General features: G+C 39.4%; 1 protein-coding gene across 2 annotated transcripts in view; it reads left to right on the forward strand.

Moving 5' to 3' along the window:
• Epac (Exchange protein directly activated by cAMP) overlaps positions 1 to 25,009 on the forward strand; it is a 541,224-nt gene that overhangs the window by 192,489 nt on the left and 323,726 nt on the right. For both annotated transcript variants that reach the window (XM_065217278.1, XM_065217279.1), the window contains exons 3-4: positions 10,190 to 10,332; positions 10,410 to 10,504. In XM_065217278.1, the coding sequence (XP_065073350.1) occupies positions 10,190 to 10,332; positions 10,410 to 10,504 (238 nt within the window). The remainder of the gene's footprint in view (positions 1 to 10,189; positions 10,333 to 10,409; positions 10,505 to 25,009) is intronic.

Here is a 25,009-nt window from a genome sequence, read left to right on the forward strand (position 1 = left end):
CAAACGCATTATTTTACTCTGCAAGCGCTGTGGTCTCGATTTTTGTGTTTCATTGGCCAGAAATAAAAATGGAAGGGCAAAAGTCTAGATGTAGAGAGATGATTGGTTTGTATAGCTGAGTTTTACTGGCAATAGTTAAATCGTTTTTCAATCGACATAGAATTGGCTATTTTCTAAAGTTTGTCATCAATAATCACGTCAAGATATTTTATAGCCCGATCGCGATCAATAGTCTCAGCCTCAATTACAACAGAGACGTTATCATTTACTCGATTCCACGAAATATTCATGAATTATTTTAATTTGTATTGAACTGCTTACACTTCAACCATCTACTTAGAGATCGCAAATCTTCATTCAAGTGTGAGACGGCAACTTCTAAATCCTTAGCAGCAATGAATAACACAGTATCATCTGCAAAAAGATTAATGTAGCAAAATCGTAAATCAAAGGGGCCCTAATACACTTCCCTGGGGCACTCCAAGGTTTTTCATCACGAGACTGGAAATAGAATCTTTGAACACAGTCCGTTGAGTTCTGCCAGATAAATAGCTTCCATACCAATTATATGCAGTACTCATAATTCCAAAGCGCTTGACTATACTTAACAAATAGAGACTAGAAATTGTTTCAAAAGCGCGTTTCAGATCCAAAAAAAGAGCAACAGTCGTTCTTTTGCGCTCCAAGTTGTCTTTCCACTTTGCTAGCACCAAATTAAACGCAGTATCACAAGAATGACCTTCCCGATATCTGGATTGTTCTGGTATCAACAAAGCGTTCCTATTCAAATACTACAACAGCTGGCCTTTAACAACAAGTTCTAAAATGTTGTCTATTTAATGTTAAATTTTTAGAATAGGGACCCCATGGATTCCTTCTAAATTGCTGTGGCCAATGTCATGAAAGCAATCTTGAATTACGCTAGTATTAAAATTAACTACTCCAGCCGATTTTTCTAATGAAAAATCGAGGGGGACGAAATTCCCAGATTTATTCAAATGTTGCCAAAACTTTTAGAGCTAGTTCGATGAATCGATTCATAGTCGGACAAATCCATTTTATCGAGTATATCGGATATAATCAAGCTTAAATCTCTAATAACGGATAGTATCTGTTTGTATCGTTCACAACTCTGTTAAAGGATCACATCTCTATAATTATCATGACAAGTAACGGTGACACCCGTTTGTTTATAAGACAGGAACATCGCGAAATCTCGACCAACAATACAAAAAGGCGAATAAGCTTTTGTAATCAAACCTTTAATGCTCATTCCTCGTGAACCGAAGCTTGCCTTGCCAAACCAACAACACCATCTGCTATTTGATAGTGGTGTTCGAATGGATAGGTGAGCTTCGGTATACGAGATAAGGTCATTATAGTTTGTTTGATTCGCCCTTATGTATTGTCGGTCGAGCTCGAAAATCTTTGTTCTAAAATAAAGATATAGATACAGCTGGAAGTAGTGCGTAACAGCTTTAGTAAACAATGACATCTTCCGATGATTACTATGAATTCAAGGCACGCCCACACAAACCAACGTAACCATCATGAAAAGGAAGTCTTCGAGAAATATTTAAAAAAAAGAGAAACTGCACTTATCTTTACCTTGGTTATAGTCACTTCAAGATCACGGACTATGATTTGGACTACCCTGGCATCCGGTGATCATAAGCAATCAATGCCAGTAGTCAATTAGGTCACCAACCCTCCGTGCAGATATTTTCGTTGCATCCAGAGTTGGAACTTGAAGTTTGAAGTGTTTGAAACAATCATAAAAGCAGGTGCTCAGGAAGTGACAGTTCACATCACAATACACACTAAAAATAATATCAGCATAATGCTCGATAATTTTAACACATTCAAGATTATCGATGAATAGTGGATGAAATCGGATAATATCGAAAGGCGCTCGTTAATTTATAACGAATCGAATTTATCCAAAACAAATTCGAGAAAATTTTAAGCAAATTTTATTGAAAATCGTTAAAAGAAATGTAGAAAAGATTATTTTCGTCCCCCTCGTGCAAAACAAATAACCCTATGTAAGTTCAGGGGGGTGAAAACCATCAAATCTACAACTACTATCTACTCTTGGCATCTAGTATGACCAATAATAATCCTTTTATTTTATTTTTCGTTCATTTATATGACAGGCTCAATTGCGTTAGCTTAACGGAGTCAATATTTAATATTTTGAAACTTGCAAGTTCTGCTTTAAGTTTCCTAGTGCATTAGTCTCTTTAAAAAAGCTGCAACTTTGTAGTGAAATATGATAGAGACCTGAAATTTTCTCACTTTTCCTAACATTTGGAAACAAACATTTTGCTTTTAAATAAGCTTTCAACGACCTCTAGAAGTGGCACTACAAAACAAAAGTGATACATTGTGCGTTAGGGTCTGAAAAGACCCAGACTGTAACTCGCTCCCTAAAATCCATTTTTGATCCGTTTCTTGATCTATAGGCCTCAAAGGAAAGATAAAGGTTCGTAGAATGGCACTCTACCCAATTTGGTCATTTAGGTTACATGGTACCGGTTCTTGTAGGGCACAAATGCACACATTCAAAACCTCATGTACGAGTGAAAAATTTATTATTTTTCATCCACAAGTAAGTAGACATCATGCAATGGATCGTTAGATGAATCTGGCTAAATACGAGTACTCGAAACCGGTTCCGGTAGTGCTAAAAGATGACACTTCCTAAGCCTCATGTACTGGTATTGTCTGACGGCTCAAAATTAATGATTTTTCATCCAGAAATAAATAGACAACATTCCATAGACTGAAATGCGGATCTGGTCACATCTGGATACCTGAAACTGAATCCGGTAAGGTCTCTAAAAGGACACTTCCTAAGTCTCATGTACTGAAAGCGTCCGATGGCTCAAAATGTATGATTTTTCATGCAGAAGTGAAAATATATCATGCCAAAAACAAACAGGTGGATTTGGCCACATCCGGATACCCGAACCGATTCCGACATGGGACAATTCCAAAAACTCATGTACTGGTACCGTCCGACGGCTCAAGATATATGATTTTTTATCCAGAAGTAAATAGATATCCTGAGGTGGACCGAAAGATGGATTTGGCCACATCTAGACTCCCGAATCCGGTTCTGGCAAGGCCCAAAAAAACAAATACTTCCAAATCCCCTCGTAATACCGACGACTTAATATGTATTATTTTTCAACAAGAAATAAATATACATCATGCCATGGACCAACCGGCGGATCTAGTCTCTTCTGGATACCCGAATCTGGTTCCGGTAGGGCTCCAGAAAGGATACTTCCAAAACATCGGCTCAAAATTTATGATTTTTCATCCAGAAGTAAAAAGACAACATGTGGATCTAACCACATTTGGATACCCGGAACCGGTTCCGGCAGAGCTCCAAAAAAGACACTTCCAAAACCTCATGTAAAGGTGTCGTCGGACGGCTCAACATTTATTAATTTTCATCCGGAAGTGAAGAAGATATCATGCCACGAGCGAACAGGTGGATCTGGCCACATCCGATACCGAAGCCCGATTCCGGCAAGGCCCCAAAAAGGACACATCCTAAACATCATGTGCTGGTACCGCCCAACGGTCCGACGTTCGATTTGCACTGCACTACTGGTCTTAATCAAGGTAGGGTAAATGTTGGCTTCGGCACCCATTGACTGTTTTCGGCAACCAAAATTTAAACGTTAATTTCACTATGTTTTCCCATCAACACACTTCCCTGAATGTATTCAAACGATTCTTTAGTCTTTCAGCTTCAAAAATATTTGTATGACCGATCAATCCTGTAATGCCAGATTTTTCTTCAAATGGAGCATACGCACTACAAAATGGGGTTGATTTTGAGTTGCCGATAATAGAACAGCTGGTTAATACGCAGTTCTAATGGGAAGGTTGCCGAAGAAAAAGAGACTGCCAACAATAGTCACACTCACCCGAGAAGTTTGTATTTCAGAGCGTTGTAAAAACGCTTTAAAACCGTTTTGAAAAATTCTATCGATTGGAATGGATAGAGAAGCAAGCAGCAGATGAATGTAAACAAACAGACACGTCATATATGAGCGTGACGCTGAGAAAATGCTAATAGAAGTGCGGACGCTGCTTAGATTGACAAGAATACGTAAATTCCCGTATCTCCCTTCAGCAATATTATCGTTCTATTTTAGCGGTACTCACCCTCTCGCTACCGTGTGTTGCCTTCTGTTATTAAAAACGTGAATTTTCCGACCAACATAGAACTCATACCTTTGGATTGGGACCAACTGGTTACAAATTTTCAGAAATATTGCAAACATTTCAGGAATAGTGCGAGGTATTAAGGGAACTTCCATGCATATCAGGAAAATTGTTGGAACATTAGAGATTTTTTTTTTTTTATTAAAGAGACTTTGAGCCTTGGGCTGGTTCGTCTAAATATTAGAGAAGTTCTGAGACCTTCTAGACAATTTAGAGAACTTTGTCATAAAGGAAAAAAAAACAGGCAAATTTAGACATTTTAAAGGAAGATCCATGATAAGTCATGGTACAGAAAGTTCCAGGAAAATTGTTGGAACTTCAGGATAGACCAAATAACGTTAGGCCAGTTCAATTTTCTCCAGAAAAATAATGGTAACTTTTAAATAGTTCTGAGAAATTCAGGGAAATCTAGAGAACTTTATTGTTGGCATGCGTGGGTGGACTGCTGGTTGCACTGGATTGGGGTCGGATGCATTGTTTACGGGAGCGGATGCGTCCCTTCGGGAGAGTAATCGAGATTTATTTTAATCGTTTCCCATTTGCCAGAGAGATGACCTCGACCGCGTGAGGCATGTTCCTCGGTTTTTACGGTTAGGTGCCTACGCATAATGCATTATGATTTTTCTTGTTTCTTGCTGAAGCATGATACGTTAAGAAAATAAATGTCACGATCGAACATGCTTGGCACTTGACCGATTTGTTTTTGATGTGTTGTTAGGTGTGTCCTTAACACAATCATGAGGGCGGTGGATGAAGACTGACAGTAATTGAATAAATCCCAGATCATATCATATTAAGAAGGCTTATAGCAAAGATATTTAATGAACAAGATATCTCCCTAATCAATTCCTCGAACAAGGCAATGGATACACCACCCTTATGTGATCGCAGTGCCATCTAGTGAGTGCAAATTGAATCTGTTGGGAGCAGGGCTGGCAAATTTCATTTTCAATGAAAGATCTCACGCGATATTTACAGAGATACTTCTGTCACTATCATTGGTTGAGAAAACGATGATAGAGATTTTCTTCAAAATCTCATCGAATTTTTTGTCATGACAGAACGTGACAGTATTGTTTTCATCGTAATTACAAGGTCATTTACTGCTATTTAAGTTACTTGTACCGAGGCAATCCTAACAATATATTCACTCTACCGATTACATACGGTTGTTTGCTTAAATTCATCTAAATCAGTTAGAAATGTTGATGTCAAAACCGCATAAGAATAATTCTCATGAGTGCTTGATCATTGAAGAATGAAGAATGACAAGAAAGCTAATGATAGGAAGTTTCGTCTCATGATAGTGAGAGGACCTGTTTTCTCATCGTCACATGACGGCCGTGATATTTACCAGCTCTGGTTGGGAGTCCCCCGTCAACTTCACCACCAGGACTCAGTTAATGACAGGTGTCAATATGACAGATGCCAGCCGAGGGAAAAAGATGATCGATATCATCATCATTATATTTCGATAGCAAAATTCTCACTTTGTTATGATTGCATCGATTTTCAATCATTACCACGTTATACGCCACAGAAACGCTTGAGAAAACAAGCACACGTCCAAGCTGGGCTTGTAATATGGTTTGCTTTCGAGTGAACGAGTTTCCAATATCACCACCGGTATCAGTAATGTGCATTGTCTACAATAGCAGATACGTCTCTTCGAAAAAGTAATCGAAAAATGATGATTTGTGGAATCATTGCTAAACGAACCTAATAAAATATGCCGTCTTCCTTGGCCAGCGCTGCACGCATTCTATTAAAAAAATACGTTGGAATAATCATTACTTTCCTATTTTATAAAGAAGATATTTGCCAACGCCAGCAAAATCGGAAACTGAATCTGCCAAAGCTGAGTGAAGACGATGAGTGATGATACCGCTTCGTGTTTTGATTTGCGCTGTACTCTCCGCTCAGTGGTGTGGGTTCGTACATGCATAGATGTGGGTGAGCGTGTTTTCTTCCAACGCTGCAGTTCAACGTTGAATCGTCACAAACCTATTGGTGCTGTTATCTGTCTCTATAAATTCCAAACAGTGAAAGGGGTCTGCTTATAGTAAAATTGCAACATTGCTTGATAATAGTGTGTTTTGTGAAACTTAAAATCGTCATTAACGTAACCATCGGGGCTGGTTTTGAATGGTTGCAATAAAAACGCTATCGTTATGTGATATGAGGTGCTTGGTGGCCTTAGAGCGACCATTATTGCTTACTGAGTAGAACATCATGAGCTTAATCTCAAGCCCCTCCACATTTAAGATTCGTTAATCGCTTTATTTGTTAATGTGAACATAAAGGAGCTCGTTTGCCTAGTGGCAAACGTTTTTGCTTACTGAGCAGATTTTTTTTTTAAATCTTTATTAAGGAGACTTTCAGCCCTGGGCTACTGAGCAGATTATCGTGGGTTCAATACCAAGCTTCTTCCCGTTATATGATCGTTATGACATAAATTCAGCTTATCGTTTACCAAAACGAACCCTGCTGCAATCCCAACCCTTTTACCCAATATCCCAGTGATTCCTCGTGGAACTGCAGAGATGTTCTCGGCTTCCATCAAAGCGAGTGTCACGTCACCACATTCCTACCCATTCCTTTCGTGACCTGTGTTCGGGCGCGGCCGGCGCTGGTATTTCCTAGTTTGAGATCACCAGTTTTTACACATTGAGGATGATTGCTAGTCCCAAGCATCGTCTATTGGTTCTCTGTGTAATTACAGCTGATCTGGCTGTAACGGAGTAGCAACCGTGGGCGGTCAATCATGCTCATGTTATTTTTGGTTTAGTTAGAGGGAACTAAATTTTGTGAACATTCCCAAATTACAACTCTTAAAAGGAGCGCATAGATTTGAGTTGGGTGGAGGCACACAAATTAAGAATTAGTTTAATGAGAGGGAGAAGGATTAGTATTTTCCATTTAATTCCACTACTTTATTTGCTTATCCTTGACAGATACGCGTATTTCGTCTACAATGTGCAGACTTCTTTAGTGTCTTGTACTAATACTCGAGTATTAGTACAAGACACTGAAGAAGTCTGCACATTGTAGACGAATTACGCGTATCTGTCAAGGATAAGCAAATAAAGTAGTGGAATTAAATGGAAAATACTAATCCTTCTCTCTCTCATTATACAGGTATTCCACTAAGACGCCCACATTCATCAGGAAGAATTAGTTAGTAACCAACTCTAATTTTTATCATGACAGCAATTCAAAGTAGTGTGAATGTCAGCCAAGGCAAAAATCTAGCAGCTCGTTGTGTACTGGAGAACAATGTTCAACGCCACGCGTTGAAAGCACTGCTGCTGCTCCTGATCCCGACGACCAGACACCACCACACACGGTGATTGGAACTGAATCCGATCAGCAGTTGAGAGTAGCCTTGATAGCTGGCTGCTTGCGGGGAGCCTTTCGTTGTGTACTGGAGAACACCACCACTCACCACTCGGTGATTGAATAAACACCGTTTGGTGAGATCGGATAGGATTCAACTTTGAAATCTGTGTTAGGGAAATCGCTTTTAGTGGGCAATCGGTGATAATTTTAACTATCATAGTAACAATTGCACATTCATGCGATTTTCAATAGTGACATTTTTCAAAATGATAAAATCTTAAGTTAAATCGTTAAACATATGCGTAGAAATATTTCTGATCGATTGGTGATAAAATCATTGAAATTGGTCCAGGGGCAGCTGAGTTATTAACGTTCAAAATCTTTCATTATTTCGTTACATGCTCCATTTTCGGTTTTCACAAAGTGTATCCCCATATAGAAATCACAGACGTAGTCCTACGTCAAAATAAATATACGATATTCAGAAAACTCGTCCTCCATTAATAGAAACACTGTTCCAGTAGTAGTGGTAAATGCTAGCTTTGGTTTTTATAATAGTGGAACGCATTGGTTTCTTACGGATTCCACTATTATAGGAACACTACCACAACTATAGGTGCAAAGGAGTGAAACGCTATGACTCACATTGCACAGTGGTCCAGAATGCAGATTTAGGTGGAATGATATGTTTTGAGCCTGAAACTGAAACTTTAGACTAAAAGTCTCTTCTACAAAGTTATTCCTTATATTTAGGCCCTCATTTTTATGACAATGAATTCTAGGGTGGTTCCTATTATCATTAAAATCAAAAATCTAACTTTTTTGTTTGAATAAATTAAGGTATACATTCTTCGACAAAGCAACAAAGCTGAGCAAATTTCAAGCAAATTTGTTGAAGTTAATTTTTTTGTATCTCTTAAATTGGACGATTTAGAGCTATTTTCTTGAATTGAGTTAGGGTGGCTCTTGAAAAAACTTTTTTTTTTTCTTGTTTTCTTATTTCAAATTTCTCAGGAAAGGTGTCTTGAGATAACTTTTAGATCTTAAGAAGGCGCAAGTTTTTGCTGCACAAAGCTCGTCAATATCTTTCGCCGATCAAGAATTATTGACGTTTTTATACTAAAAATATGCACTTTACAAATGTTAATATCTCTGGTTGGGGCAAACAAAAAAAAAGTTTTTTTTACGGCATTTGAAAGGGCGTATATTATTCTCAATAATATGACAAAATTGGAGGTATGTTTTTTTTTAAACTCGTATAAAATCAATTTGAATTTAGTCAAACTTTTTACTATATTTGGGTATATCTTTTTTATTAGAAGAGATACAGGCAACAAATACAGGTATAAAACATTTGTCTAAAAGAGTTTTAAAATTCTCTACAAGACAACTTTTATGAGAAATTTCAAATAAAAAAGTTATTGCTAAAAAACTATTGTATTTGTATACCTTAATTTATTCAAACAAAAAAGTTAGATTTTTGATTTTAATGATGATAGGAACCACCCTAGAATTCATTGTCATAAAAATGAGGGCCTAACTATAAGGAACAACTTTGTAGAAGAGACTTTTAGTCTAAAGTTTCAATTTCAGGCTCAAAACATATCATTCCACCTAAATCTGCATTCTGGACCACTGTGCATTGTCCATCCCATAAAGACTCAACCAAGATCCATCGAACTTACAGGTTATACGTATTGTACAATTTGTGGGCAAAAGCAGCGTGGGCAGGAGGAAATCAGAAAATCCCGTGAATGCCAATTTAACGGGACAAAATTCGACTAGTGCTTTGGTATTCTATTGGAATACATTGAAAACGAGACCCATATGTACTATGGCTGATGGACGGTTAAAATTGATCACATTGCAAAAACACACAAGCGGACTATAAATTATTTAAATTATGCATTGCGCAAAACTGTCAAAATGACCGCTTGTGTTTTTTTGCAATGTGATCAACCTTAACCTTCCATCAGCCTTGGACTCAACATCACTTTGCTGTCAGCAAAACAAACATCCAACCAACAGCCATAAATCCTGCAAGCATTCCAATTCCACCTGTCCAATCGACCACCTACTGCTCGCGTTCCCTTCATCGGTTGCTCCTGTTGCAAAATTTCTCTTCAGTTCCCATTATCACCACCATCCCGGTAGATGGGTGCGAAGAAGACGAAGCACCTGAAAAATTATTGAAATCCCTGTTGGCTTTGCTACACCTTCCCACCTAGCTGGGAGCATGCCGATACACAGTCCTACAACTTCCACTCCTGGAAAATTTATTGCTCTCAACAAACAGTCATTGATGAATGAAACACATTTATCGGCATTGTTTCACCATTTGCAGCAAATCGAATGAAATGGTTGGAAACACGGCAAACAATTGCACTTTGTGCCAAACCACAATTCGAAAACAATCGATTGTATTTGCACAACAGAATAAATTGACAGACCAGTAAATGGGTTATTTGATGGCCACCGAAACCACACACAATTGGTTCGGTAGGACTTGACATACTTTTCATCATTTCACGTGCACTGAAATGTGGCTGGCCAGGATATTAAATACTTTTTCCGATTTGTTCTATCTCTTTTCTGCTTCATGCAGGCCATGCGAGCGGAATATGCGAGACTGCGAGCTGATATCCTGTCGGCTGCGGCGAGTGGAACCACTCTGTCGGCTACCCGGTTCGGCCCTGCAGCAGCTGGCCATGTGTGGCTTCTACGAGGATCTGGAAAAGGGAGTCACATGTAAATATTACCTCCTGAAAATTTAACCTTCATTAAAATGTTTTGAAATAATTTAATTTTCTTTCTCGTTCTCGTAGTGTTCCGGGCCGGCGAACAGGGTCGCTATTGGTACGCGGTGCTCGGAGGTCAGCTCGAGGTTCGTTACCACGGGGCAGAAACTAAGGATAGCAAGGTAAGTGGAAACTTTGCTGCTCCAACGTGGCCGAATAATCATATTTCTAATGTGTCCGGGACTCTTCCTTGGAGCGGTCCAATTTGTAGCTTTCCATTTTGTTAGTATTACTGAACCGATGGAAGCCAAACAAAAAGCTCGGAACAATTCCGACCGCACAAATAATGGGGTTGGAAAGGTAAAACTATTTCCATTGTCGAGAGCTCGGGAAGGGGCTACAAACAACGAAAGCAGGCAAAAACAAATCACTTTCGGTCGAAAGTAAAACAATCCAGATTGCCACATGTGGGGGCAGAGACCGGAAGCCAACCTTTTTTTTCCCCTGCAGAGGAACAATGACTTTTGGCTTCGGTGATTCTAGGAGGAAAAAGAACCATCACTCAATGAGGACCATCTAGAGAGAGAGCAGGGTAGAGCGAGCAATTCTTGACACCATTAGTTATGCTTGGAAGGTTACGGGAATTTATTGGACACAGTAATGGAACCTTACCACATTTCTCTGGACAACGAAGGACGAGGACAATCAAAGCTATTCCAAGGAATGGATGAGGGTCAGGTTCAATATGTGTGTGTGTGTGTGTGTGTGTTTGTATTTGAGAATCACACAAACTCCTCTACCCGTAGCTTTCAGTTCATGGTTGGTGTGGAATTTGGTCCTAGAAGACAGTTGGTCAGAGAGGGACGACCAGGTCGATGGAATGCAATCCTGAAAACTTCCGCTTTGGTTGCGGTCAGGATTGGAACGTCGTTGATGGGTTGCATGAAAAATTTCGGACAGCTTGATTGACCGACGACGGTGCGCTGCCTGAATATAGGTATTTACGTGGTCAGTACGCCTCGTGCTCTCTTGCCGTGCGGATCTATTTGCTTTTTGCTGAAGGAAGTGTACTGCTACCTAAAGCTACGACAAATTTAAACAGCACTTTTCAGTGCTCAATATAACTGTATTTTTTTTTATCTTGTTCGATTCCTATTCCTCTTCGATGCTTGTTTGGACCCTAGCCGAGGTAATCCTGCGTGGATATCGATGTGGAAAATTCTCCTTAGATCCTTCAGATTCTTATAGTAATCTGCTTGGAAGTCGATTTGGATAATCGTTTTACTGCCGCCATGGCGCCTAAGCGCAAAAGAAAAGGGCAATCTCTTGATCCCCTAATGTTGTATTTTAAACACTTCCAATTTTCATGCTCTTTGCAAGGAACTTTTGAACTTCGTGAAATCCAAGTTTTCACTTCAAATTGGCCGTCGGGGTGAATGCCGTGTATTGACTGAAACCTTTCATGAATTCAAACGTCTTCTCAAGTATCTTACTGAGGAGCAGCATCAATTTTTTACTTACGACATCAAAACTGGACGTGTGTTCATGGTTGTCATGAAAGGATTGCCCAATGGTGATACCCTGGATGATGAAGTCAGGTTTCAGTTAGCTTAGAAAACTTAGAAGAATTATGGGAGGATGTCAATGAGGTTGACATCTGGTGACGATGGTAAATACGCTAAGGAGAGGTCAGAGTTCATTCTGCACTAACGTTTGCTTTAAAAAAAAATTAACTTTTTTCGGATGGTGATAAAATAAAAGCTAAGACAGATAATTTCTTTTGATAAATTTCCCATGGTAGGAATTATTTAAGCTTACTTGCAAAAAAAAAATCTACGCCCTTGCGAGCGGCCTTCCGGCAGCTAACCGGAACATTCGCCATGGCGGACGAAAACATGCGTGTAGGCATGTTTTTGAGTTCTTTCTTCGTTTTATTTACCAATTCCTCCTCAGTTTTCGCGACAAAATTGTTGAAGTGGATCTTAAGCTTCTGGTTGGCCCAGAAATTCTCGATGGGGCGCAGCTGGGGGACGTTGGGCGGATTCACCGACTTGGGTACCACATCGATATTCAGTCGCTCCATCTCCTCCAACGATCGCTTCGAGTAGTGGGCCGACGCCAGATCTGGCCAGAACCCCGCGTCTTCGCCGTTATGGTATTTCTTGATGAACGACGCAACTTCCAACAGGCATTTCGTACTATAAATTTCCCCGTTCACGGCCAGTCCGGAGCGAAAGAAGAGCGACTTTGACATCCTTTTCTCGCTGATTGTCAGCCACAGCACCACCTTCTTGTTCACTCGGAGTTCACTTTGTTCGTGGGGGAAGTAAAATACGAAGTGCCCTGCCAGTCGTTGCTATCCAGGGTGAGATCGGTCTCGTCGTCCATCACCACCACCACGTCGCGATTCGCCGGGAAAAACGAGTTGACCATCTTATTCAACCGCTGCCGCTGCGTCATTGCCTGCAGCTCCGAAACCAGTGGACGTGACTTCCGCTTCCTGACATGCACTCAAAAAATTCCACACGTTTGATCAAACCCTTCGTTACTACACGTTAATTTCTAGTGTTTCAAGCTTTGAAATGTTGAAAGCACTATCTATTCAAGTGTATTGCACATTGAATCACACTACTGTATAAAACAGATGGTTTTGAAGTGTTTTGCATTTCAATGCGATGTGAATTGCTTGCTCAGAAAGGTAAACATTGAAAACAAGAGTTTTGACTTTATCCTATCAACCCGCCTCATATATGAGAAGAACCGTGGCACAGTGGGATCGAACGAAGACTCCGGCAACAGCACACCCCAACAGTCCATGATCGAATCCCAAATCAGACCCATTAAAAAGATATGTGAAAGCTCTGGCCTCCGGCAGTTTTGTTTATATATTTGTAGATTCGTTTTTAGAGTCGGCAAAGTAGAAGTCGATAAAGTAGAATATTGAAGAATATTGAACTATGATGTGCAAAGCTATTGATATCACCATATGAGGCACATAGAATCTAAGTGTGTCAGAATTCAAATCCATAGTGTTCAGGCATGATTCATAGCATAAGATTCACACATGAAATGGATGTGTTTTATAATAAGCGCAAAATTAGGTGTGAGACACATGATTATGACGTGTAGAATTTTTTAAGTGTGTATGTTCATGTTCGGCAGGTACTTTTTCACTGTTTGGCTGGTTGCACCGACCTCCCGGCCAAGCGCACGCAGCCACTTTTCCCTCGGGCTTCCTCTTCAACATCCTTTGAAGCTTCTTGTCGCTCAGGGTCGTCGGCCGTCCGGAACCGGGCTTTCTTTCGATGCTCTGATTGTTGTCTAATAGTGCCAAGATGTTGTAGATGCCGGAACGGGCGTATCCGGCATCCACAAAGTGCCGCACGATGTCCGTTTTCGACGCGGTGGGGTGCCTTTCTTTGAACGCGCACACTTCTGAACTGAGTTGCTTCCGAGGGGGGCGACACATCTAAATCTCAATTGTACATGCTCAAAAAATCTCACACTAACGAATCAATCTTCGAAAAATCATCTTTCATTTCTCGCATCTACTTGCATCGCGCTTCATCTTTTTGTAGGAAATCTTCAAAATCGACATAAGACTTCCTTCTATCTACTCAGCGTGCGTGCAGCTAGCCACAGCTAAACACAATCTTTTCTGCATCGTAGATAGAGTCGTCCTCCTCGGTTGCTTCACTGTTTTTGCCATCACGGTTAGAGTTCGACTGATAGAGCTGTCAAATTTTGTCTGCTGACTCATGGGTTACTATGATTGATGCTGCATAGGTAGTTTCGTCAGTGCGGGTGAAGGTAAACCCATGAAAAATCGACAATTTTTGTCCACTTTTTTAAATGCAAACGTTATTTTGACGTAAAATCTTCGTTGTTGGAGAAATCAAGGTTGCAAATGTCACCTAAAACAATGTTTTTTTTTTATTATGAAATAACTAGATGCCATGATCATATTTTGAATGGGTAGGATACAAGAAGAGGTTGCAAAGAATGTGTTTGACATATTAAACCTATTTATTTTACTTCATGAGACTCACAATCAGCGATTTTTCACACACTCACTCACTCACTCACTCACTCACTCACTCACTCACTCAGTGATCAGAAAATCGCTGATTGTGACTCATAGAAAGCAAAATTTACAGGTTTTATGTTTCAAACGCATATTTTGTAACCTCTTCTTGTAAGTTACAAGTAAAACATGCCATCATACCATCTTTTGGTTTATTATTCCGAAAAACATTATGTTAGCTGAAATGAGTATTTGCAACCTTGGGAGAAATCAAAGGAATTGGAAAAGGTCCCTACCTTTAATCAATCTCACGCTTTGGACGTAACGCAGTCTACGTTAGAACACGTTCGGTTCCCGCAAATTAAGTTGCAAACTTCTGATGGCAACATTGATTAGTGGTTAAGCTTCCAGGATTTGTATAACACGTTGATTCACTGGAAACCTGATCTACCCGATGCCGAGAAGTATCACTACCTAAAATGTTGCCTCAGTGGTGTAGCCAAGGCCTTGATAGATCCGCTGTCCATTACACAGGCGAAATAACAAGTGGCTTTAGATACACTAAAGAAACGTTACAACAACAACAAGTGACTCAAGCGCCGCCAGGTCCAAGCGTTATTCAAGCTACCTACGTTGGTTAAGGAGTCAGCATCCGAGCTTCAGTCCTTGTTGGATGGATTCGAATGTTTTCTTCAGAACCTGGATCAGCTTGTTCAACCGAAAAAAAAAAAAAAAAAAAAAAAAAAAAAAAAAAAAAAAAAAAAACTTTTTTTCACTCACAATTTTTCACTTTTTATTTTATTATCTTCGTTAATTTTAAACGGAATTCTGATGCTTAGATGTTCTGATTTCTGATTGCTTAGAAGGGACTTAGATAAGTTAGAATGGACTTTAGTTTTTCATTCTTATTGTTTAATTAACCATATCACATGGTGAACGGTACTATTATTTTTTTTTTAATTTGTCGAATCGGTAAACAAGCCGTTTAAACAACCCACAAGCTGATTGATTACAGTTTGTGAGTCGAAGAGTCAACTGGATATTTTGACATTAGACTAGCGTAATATCAGAGATAAAGAATATTCTATGCAACATCCAAATAAAAGTTATGTGTTGCGTTAGCGTTAGCGTTAGCGTTGTTATGATATACTTCGTAGATTGGATACTAGCGACACTCACGTCTCTTCTGAAAATCTCAGTTAGACTACTTTCAGGAATAATGCTGAGGAGTAAACATTGGTTCCAATCTAAACAAGAGTAACAGAAGCATGACTGTCGCTATTCCCGGCCACGCCCATCTTTACCATAACTAGGGATAGGGAAGGAAATGTTGATGTAGTACTTACTTAACGAGAGGCCACCGACTTAGCGACACCCTCATAAGTGCTACGGAGTTGGAGGGTTGGGTAGGGTATTCGGTTAGGATTCACCTCAAGTTGGCGATGCAACCAAAAGTATGTATTGTTTATTTGTTGTTTATTTAATCTCTCGATAGCCGGCTATCGAAAGAACATATTAATTGTGTTTAGTGATAATGAATTTTAAGAGTCATGACGGAGGGCTTGGGATGAAACCCATGATTTTCTGCTCAGTAAGCAAAAACGATCCCTCCAGGGTCATCGAGCATCTCAGAACCATAACGCTTCGCGACAATACAGGACTACGTTTTCGCTTGATATGCAAATAGTTTCCGAGGTTAATGTTCAATATCAAATATACAAATGATGGTGGCGATTTATTGTGCTGTGGAAGAGCTTGGGGTTAAATCCATGATTTTCTGCTCAGTAAGCAAAATCGATCCCTCGAGGGTCATCGAGCATCTTATAATCCACAGCGCTTCGCGTCAAAGTACGAATATATGGATTCTATTATTGAATAACTATTATTTGCAATAATTACATGAAATAAATAAAATATAGTTTAGCTTAGCTTAGATTGACTGCACATATCAATGGTTGCTACTCCGTGAAGGATCAGAATCAGTGAAATTGTACAATGAATCAATTGAATGGGGCTGGGAGTGACCGTCCATTCTCATTGTACAAGTTTCAGTGACTCTATATTTTGTAGATCAATAACGGCGCCGGCCACGTCCTTGCAATCAGGTGGGAATAGGGAAGGAATATTAAAGTGACCTTTGTTGTTTGTGGGCCGTGTTTACCTCTGCACCCCAACAAAAGACATAGGAAAGGAGATTTTGATAGTAAGTTGGGTTCGTTGGATCAGGATTCACCTTGATAAGTGATCCAAATAAAAGTTATGTGTTGTGACAAAATACCATAAAGTTGATAAAACATATGAACACGATTTCAAATAGAGAAATACACTTGAAACCATCGAGCAACAGCTAGCGAATTCAATTTCCTTTTAATCTGCCAAATAAATTTGAAATTTGGTTTGATAAGATGAATTTGAGAAAATAAAAGATCGAGCATAACATTTTACAACGAATAATTCATAAAAATTTAATTCTTGAAAAAAAAATGACCTGACAAAGATTTTCGTAATATCGGGCATGAAAAAATTCAAATTTTACGAAAATGTGATTGTTTCTTTATTATTGTTTTTCCGGTTTGTCTCTCATTACTGGAATTTGATTTTTGAATTTTTGTACTTTTAGAAAAGATAAAAATCACTCAAAAAAAATCTAGATTCAGGATTTAAGGTCTTTTGAATAGGTTAAACTTAAGTAATTCTTCAAGATTTAAAGCTATGAAAAAACTATTTCTGAACTTCAAATGAAATTAAAATATAATTACGACGATCCGCAATAAGATCATACTGTAGAATTCATACAGATTATTTTACAGTTTTTTGTCAGCCAGAAACAGATTAAAAAAAATACGGTGAAAATACAGATTGAAAATGGAAATCATGTGGCAACACTGCGTCTTCTTTGTATTGGTGCGATGCGTGCTATTCCACTCATACGTCGTGTCCGACGCTTATCCGTCCGTTGCTCCAAAGCAAATGCCGAAAAAACCTTTTGACTTTAAATCTAGACTAACATTTAAAAAGGGCGTAACTCCAAAATGATAATATCGAGAAAATTGCTTCCGAATTTTGATGACCTAAAAATTTATCGTTTTTCACGATTTTCCATTTTCTAGATGACATATAGTTAATAGTGTAATCTATCATCATACATCACTAAAAACTAAAAAAAAAAAAAATTGTCGGGAAATTGAGAAGATAACATCATACGCACTGATAATTTCTTACATGTTTTTACCCCCGGATCTTCCACCCTTTGAACTGCCAACCATGCGTACACACCAACTGCTCATTTGTTAATAACTTTTTACTAAGTTGTTTAAATTTGTTTTCCTTTATAGTAATTGACAGATTAGGATCATAGCTTACTATAGATATGCAAAAAGTAGTTAAATCTTAACATTTGAATCAATACAAATGAATTTTAGGGCTTTTAAAAGTCCGATATGTGCTGCGAGCATTTCTCACTTCATTCTTACAACGCAAAAACCAATACAGTGTATTACTAGAATTAAAATCTACTTTGTTTTATGTATCTATAACAAGCTAAAATTCTATTCTGTCTACTGTTTCAAAAAGAACTATGTTTCGTCAACTCTGTGTAAAGTAATTAGCAAATGAGCAGTTCATGACCAAAACTGTGTATGCCAAGCATACTGCCAACACTGGTGATACACCGTGGAAGTACACCTTCGGGATTTGTTGTTTGTTGTTCCGTCTTGGTTCTTCGTTCTCAAATTTTTTGAGAGTGCAATTACGCCCGGAGATTTTTTGGTCTTCTTTTTGTTCGTTGTTTACACTTGAAATATCAATCGAATGCCCTTTAAATCAATCGGGTGTGACTAGATCCTACAGAATTTTCTCTTGAAAATACGAGAGCTGCTTAGTGCTTTATCCGTGCGCTCTTTCATCTTCACCTTCTCGTGGGTACCTTCGCATAGCTCAATTTTGGGCAATGAGAAGGCGGATTCACTTGCGAAGGTGGGCGCTATGAAAGGCGACATTTATGATCGACAAATCGCCTATAGTGAATTTTTCTCTATTTATCGTCAGCAGTCGCTCGTTAGCTGGCAACATCAATGGAGTGAAGGGAGTTTGGGACGATGGCTACATTCAATTATCCCTAAGGTGTCGAAGTTTGCATGGTTCAAAGGGTTGGACTTGGATCGAGACTTCATACGCGTGATGTCTTGTCTCATGTCCAATCACTATTGTCTAAACGCTCATTTGTTCCGTGTGGGGTTGAGAGACAGCAGTCTCTGTGAATGTGGACAAGGTTACCAGGACGCTGATCACATCCTTTGGTCTTGTGCGGAGTATCGTGGAGTCAGATCACATTTTTATGATTCCCTTCGGGCTCGAAGTAGACAAGCTAATGTTCCAGTTCGGGATATTTTGGTTAGAAGCGATCTGGAGTCTATGAAACTCAAATATGTTTACTTTAAGAATATTAACCTTAGATTGTAAGTTTGATTAACTTTGTGTTTAGTTTGTGTGTTGTACGTGTGGGTTTTTTTTTCCAATGTTTGTTTTCAAGATGAATAGACATAATTTCATGTTTTAGGATTAATCAAATATTTGTATCGTAAACCACATTTCAAACCTCCTTCTTCCCTTTTTCCATCCAAAAAAATGTAAATCTCAACTAACCTCGAGACAACCGCGTTCCTTTAACTTTAAATATAAGTCAGTAATAATGTATAACGGAAAGGATAACTCGGCTCTGTAAAGTTTATTCGATTGAACCTGTACAAATAAATTAATTATTACAAAAAGGATACTACAGAATCAGTACGTTTGGCATATTAAAACAATATAATTCGTAGTTCTGGTACAAGGCGTAACAACCAGATAGATCATAGAGTTGAAAGTTGGAAATACGCCATGTAAGAAGAAACTTTTTTGATGATTTGAAATGAAATTTTCTTCTATTTTTTCGTGTTTATCGAGCAGTTTGTGAACTGTTCTCTCTATTTATGGCAAAATATGGTTTGTTTACATTTTGGCACATTTCTTGTTTTTGTGGGGTTTACATGTATTACTTATCAAGTGACACATATGTATCTTTTCAACTTTAGTTCTTTTGATATTTCAATTATTATTAATTACGGTTCCTAGTCCTGTCCTGTTTTAAGAATGACCACCTTGGTGGGATTGGTTTGTTTTAAATTTGAAATAGGAGACTACTTATAGCGGCGCCGTTGGTGTAGTGGTAAGCGTGATTATATCTCACCCCAGCAGGCCTGGGGTCAATCCCAGTTGGGGCCGCCGGGATGTTCTGAGGCATAACATCTCTGATCACGCCTTCCTTCGGGGGACAAAGCCGTTGGTCCCCGGTTCATGAGTTGATGGGTCGATAGGTAGGGTCCAGGTGTGGAAGCTGCCTCCCTGGCGTCGGTAGCATTGGTGCCTCAGCACGGAAAACAAGATCGACGGAAAACAAATCATCTGCGAACAGGAAAAACACGCAACCGTCACCGAGGGGAGAAATGTCGGAAGTGTAAATGCTGTAAAGCAAGGGGCCCAACAGGCTGCCTTGCGGAACTCCTGCTGGGATGGAAAACGTGTCTGACCTTTGCTTGGAGGTAGTTACGGGTGATTTTAACCAGATGTAATGGAATGTTGAAGTTACAAAGCATGAACACAAGTCCGTCATGCCAAACATTGTCAAATGCCTTTTCAGCGTGGTGGTGGTGGTGACGAAAAAACCGATTTGACAAGCGTTTTTATTATCGCTGTTTTTCTCCTCCCTTCCTTTCATTGGTGAAATGGTGAGAACAACACAGCATTGAGCTCGCTCATGTGAGCATGCGCCATGTGTCGTTTGTTCGATTTGCGCTCTATTGTTGCGTCCGTGATTGGGATGTTTCGTTACATGCCTGAATTTTGATTTTTTTTATGTAACACCCAGTATAGAAATTAAAGACGAAGTCCTAAATACGTCAAAAAGTCGCCATGTTTCACGCATTCAGTGACGTTTGCTTATCGGATTTCCCCATAAGAGTAAAGAGTGTAAGAAACGGCTAGCTCACCGGTACTCTTACCTGTCTCTAGGGCGGCTCATCCACTTATTCGGAGGACTCACAACCCAACACTAAAGCGAAGTGGACAACACAGTTTCCTAAGTCGACATGCATGGGCTCGTGTAGTTTCAAAAGAATAACATACAAAATAGATATCATTTTCTTAAATTTTATTGAGGGACATATCACATAAAGGGGATGGTACCGGTGCGGCCGATCTGCAACGTTGGGGCCCTTGGTTACATGCGGAGAGATAGGAAGGAGGGTTCTGTTTCATACCTGTTGCCCTGCAGGGGCTTGGAAGGAAGAGTAGAGCTGTTCGAGGTTAGGTGCTGTCCACGAAAATCGATCGCAGGATCGTCGGATGTTGGCTGCAGCTCTACCTTAGCCCGCAGACGGATGGGAAACTCATCGGCATCAGTAACAATAAGTGGGGGCGAACCCTCCGGACCTCACTGTACTTCTGCCTCAGAAACGTCCGTTTCACCAAACCGAACGCGTGTGGCACAACGATAGTAAGGGGGTCTCGTTGGCCACTGGCTAGCCCGTCTCGTACGTCGGAGATCAGGATGATGGAAGGGTCTTCGTCGTGTCGTTGTACCGTTCTCCTGCACTTCTCACGCGGCCGGGATGTGGTTCTCCGTCCTCAAAAATCCTTGGGACACTTGATCTTGGCCGGCGGGGCCGGAGGCGTGTCGTAGTCACGTGTTCACCCAACCTACGACGCGAGGATGCTTCTGTTCTGTCCCGCCGGATGCTCTAAACTTGACTGGCGTGGCTGGGAACGGGTTCAATGTTCCGGAATACGTGGGGTAGCCGCACTGTCTGACCCGGAACCACGAGGATACTCAGAAGGCGTCCGTTCGTTCAAAAACTTGAAGCAGCTGGCGCCTGCCGGTAAAACGCGGCTACCACGCAGCGGGTAAAAAGTGGCAACTGCTGGCCTTGTAACACGGCTGGTTCGGTAACAGGAGAAACTCGCTGATCGTGTTCTTCACCGAGGTCACAAACGCGGCGGAATACACTCGCGGTCGGTCTCAAAGACCTTTAATTTTCCACTCCTTGGTCTCTCTCTTTCCTTCCTCCTCTTTCCTTTCTCATTATCCATTATCTCGATCTCGATGCGGCGAAATCGCTTTTCGCCCGAAGCGGTGGATTAGCGATTATCCATATCCTCTCAAATTCGGCAATGATGAGGTAGAGATGCGAACAGTCCAGGCGTTAGTAAATTTTAATAGGGTTGTAAAATTTAGTTGCGGAGCTTTGCCGTCTTCTTTGTTATTTACATAAGTGAACGATGGAACAAACTAAGAACACGTACTTTATATTCGTGCGTTTGTTTCATCGTTTTATTTTCTTTTGGTTGTTATATGTTGTCCTACATGCAAAGGTTCACAAATGTTTTTATTTTTGGTGCTGGTTGACTATTTGTAAGGATATTTATTTAGGTTTTAGTTCAGTTTGTGTTAAGTGTCCTTTCACCATTGTTTTGTTTAGCCATGGGCGCCCTACAAATAGTTATTTTTTTTTTTAATTTGGTGCCTCCTCGATTGTCACGCAAAGCCATCGAATTCACTCTAACTCGAGGAGATGTCAAATCCCATGATGGAAAAAGACACATAACTCTTAACACTAATTTACAAAGCATTTCATTATTTTGTTTCCATTAATTCATCGTGATACTTTTATTGTTGTTTTAAATAATCCAATAATAATATTAAAACGAGCCATGGACAAAGCGTAAAGAATGTAATCAAATAGTCTATATATATAAGATGACTAAAAAAAAAACCAAGAAGAATATTAACATGCATGTGGACTTCGTAACTGACATGACATGTTACCAGAGCAATTGGTAACAAGAGCTACAGAAGCTTTGTAGTCGCGATTTGTTTTGCTTTCGGGACTTTTTACTGGAGTGAAAAGGTAAATAAACCATCCACTATGTTTCTCTAAACTGACATTTGATTATGGGATTTACATAAGTAAAGCGTTGCAGACTCATTGTCTACGCAAATGGTTTCACCAATATAAAGTCATCATATAAATTTCGCAGGCCATAATTAAAAACACGTATCAAAATGACGTCCCTAACGTTCGGCCCATAGTTTTAAAGCGCAAATTGCGTTAAATCTTCTGAAATAACAATACAAGTGAAAATTGTGATATTGATTTATTAGGCTATCATGTTACAAAAAGGTAAGTCCTTTCAATTCACGAAACTATCAGGTTTTTTGATGACCACCGAAGTGTAGATTTTCGTTAATGCAATAACACGGCAAGATATTTGCTTGATAGACTGAAGTAAGGGGCTAGGCTGACATTACATCCCGTAACCCTAGTTGAGTAATTCAAACCCTGAATAGCTCTGAAATATCTGAAACCTCTCAGAACTTCCTGGGTTCAATTCCAGTCGGCGCTGTCGGGATTTTCAGCAACACAAAGGCTTTCGGGGAAATGGCGTTCGGTGAAATGGCATTCGGCCAAATTTTCCATAGTAAATTTTTTTTTCGCCTCTCCCTAGTTCGAAACCTGGCTACGCCCTTGCTGATCACGCCTTCCTTCGACAGGGAAGTAAAGCCGTTGGTCCCCGGTCCATGAGTTTGATAAGTCGATAGGTGTGGGAGCTCCTCCCTGGCGTCGGTAGGATTGGTACTCAATTCAGAAATCAAGTTCGACGGAAAACAGATCAAGGAAAAAGAAAACTTATCAGTTCTCTGAACACCAATTAAAATGTATACATATCACATACATTAAATAAAATATTTACATATTGGTCACGGACATTTTGAGTTATTTATAATGATAACAGTTTTTTTTTTTATTATTAGTCAAAATTATTAAAAAAAAAATGTCGTTTATATTTTTTCTAGAAAGACATTATTTTTCTCTACAACTTGGTCTCAGGCGTCATTTCGATTTGAAGTGACGTTTTCATGCTACAATTTATTTAAAAGTTTAAAAAACGCCGTTTGAAGAAAAATTTAAATCAAAATTGACCAAACTTTAGCACAAATGTGCATATCAAATAATAAGGCAAAGTTTCATTGAAATTGGAGAAGGTCGAGTCTAATTGATTCATCATTTGGCGTAGAACTGCTCTCTTCTTAAATACGACTTTTAGACCATTGTTCAGTGATGAACATTTGGAAAATCAAAGCAATTACTTTCTAGATGTCAAGTCAAAAAATTAATAACATGGCTAAAGAACATGCTTGAAAAGTATTCGACAGCAGTTTTTCGTTTTGAATCTAAATTCTGTTCATGCAAATGAGTTCTCTGTATTCTATTTGCCAACCGGAATACATTTTCGTTAACAGAATTTCGGTTTGAAATGGAAAAATTGCTTTTGAATTCTTGAAAAATGATTTTCTACCCTTAATAAAAATGCAATAGTTAATTTGCTTAACGACGTGTTCGGGGTATCATTCAAACCATTTGTGGAATAGTTAAATCGTTCGGTTTTGGTTTTTTTTTTTTATTAAGGACCCTTTTCCCTTTAAAAGTCATACGTAATAACAAAAACGAAGTGAACGATGTCACACAATCGAATCAATCGGCCTAATGACACATTAAGGTCACATATGTCCCCAAATTAGCGTCCATTATCAACCGTATCGATTTCAGTCATAACAATGACCCAAAATAAATTCGGCCATCTATTATTATTATCATTATTATTATTTTTATTATTATTGTGAACGTGCCTCAGCAAACCCGATAATCATCATCACGCAGTAAGCCTACCATCGATTTGTGAAACCCCAAATCAGTAACCCCCACGCTCTGGAATGCCAGCAGAAGGGCGCTGAGGAAATGAATTGAAGTCACATTTGACCGACAAACCACCATTATAGGAACTACCATTATCCAACCAATGCACCTGCTGCTTCTGTGGTAGAGTGGACTTTGGATACAATCACAACATGATTGTAATTTTCTACTTCGATTCAACTGCTTTGCGAGCACGATTTCGCAAATTGTTTTACAAGTACGCGATCGGCCCCGGACTCCGCCAGTTGGGTCAATTGTTTGCGTTCATCCTCGATGACAGCTCTAGGCTCGATGCGATTCGGATTCTTGCATTGTTGGAATTAGTATCAATTAAGTCGGGGAGTACGCATTTCGCGTGGCACCATACAGCGAACGGTAGTGCTTGGCAATCACAGAGTGAGAGACCTTGACAATATATGCATAAACGGTAGAAAGTGGAACGTGCGGCCAGAATACATATTGGAATTAATATGAATTACCTACGGAGCTGCTACGACGATGATGACGACGATGGGGGCGATAATTGTTGGGAGGACAGTCGGCCAGGCCGGTTGGTTACGAGACGATGATAATAATCACGGTGGCTAATTAACTTGAATTGGACTGATGTTCAGGAACTCATCGAATAATGGAGCTTTGATCTTCTTCTTAGAGCCGTACATTCAATCTGATAAATATAAAAGTCTGGTACACGGATCGGATCTGTCGCCGTGTTTATTCTTATATTTAAGATTTTATATTGACCATCCTTTCGATGTTTGATGACCTCTTTTTAACTTTTTTTTTTATTTCTGATTCCTTGATTTTTTATAAAATATTCGCATTTTTGTGTGCTTATTATTTCTTTCATTATACTAGTTCTTAAATTTTAT

Source organism: Ochlerotatus camptorhynchus, unplaced genomic scaffold, assembly GCF_037179485.1.
Source record: "Ochlerotatus camptorhynchus isolate MF236.1 unplaced genomic scaffold, CSIRO-AGI_Acam_v1.1 ptg000071l, whole genome shotgun sequence".
Lineage (NCBI taxonomy): Eukaryota > Metazoa > Arthropoda > Insecta > Diptera > Culicidae > Ochlerotatus > Ochlerotatus camptorhynchus.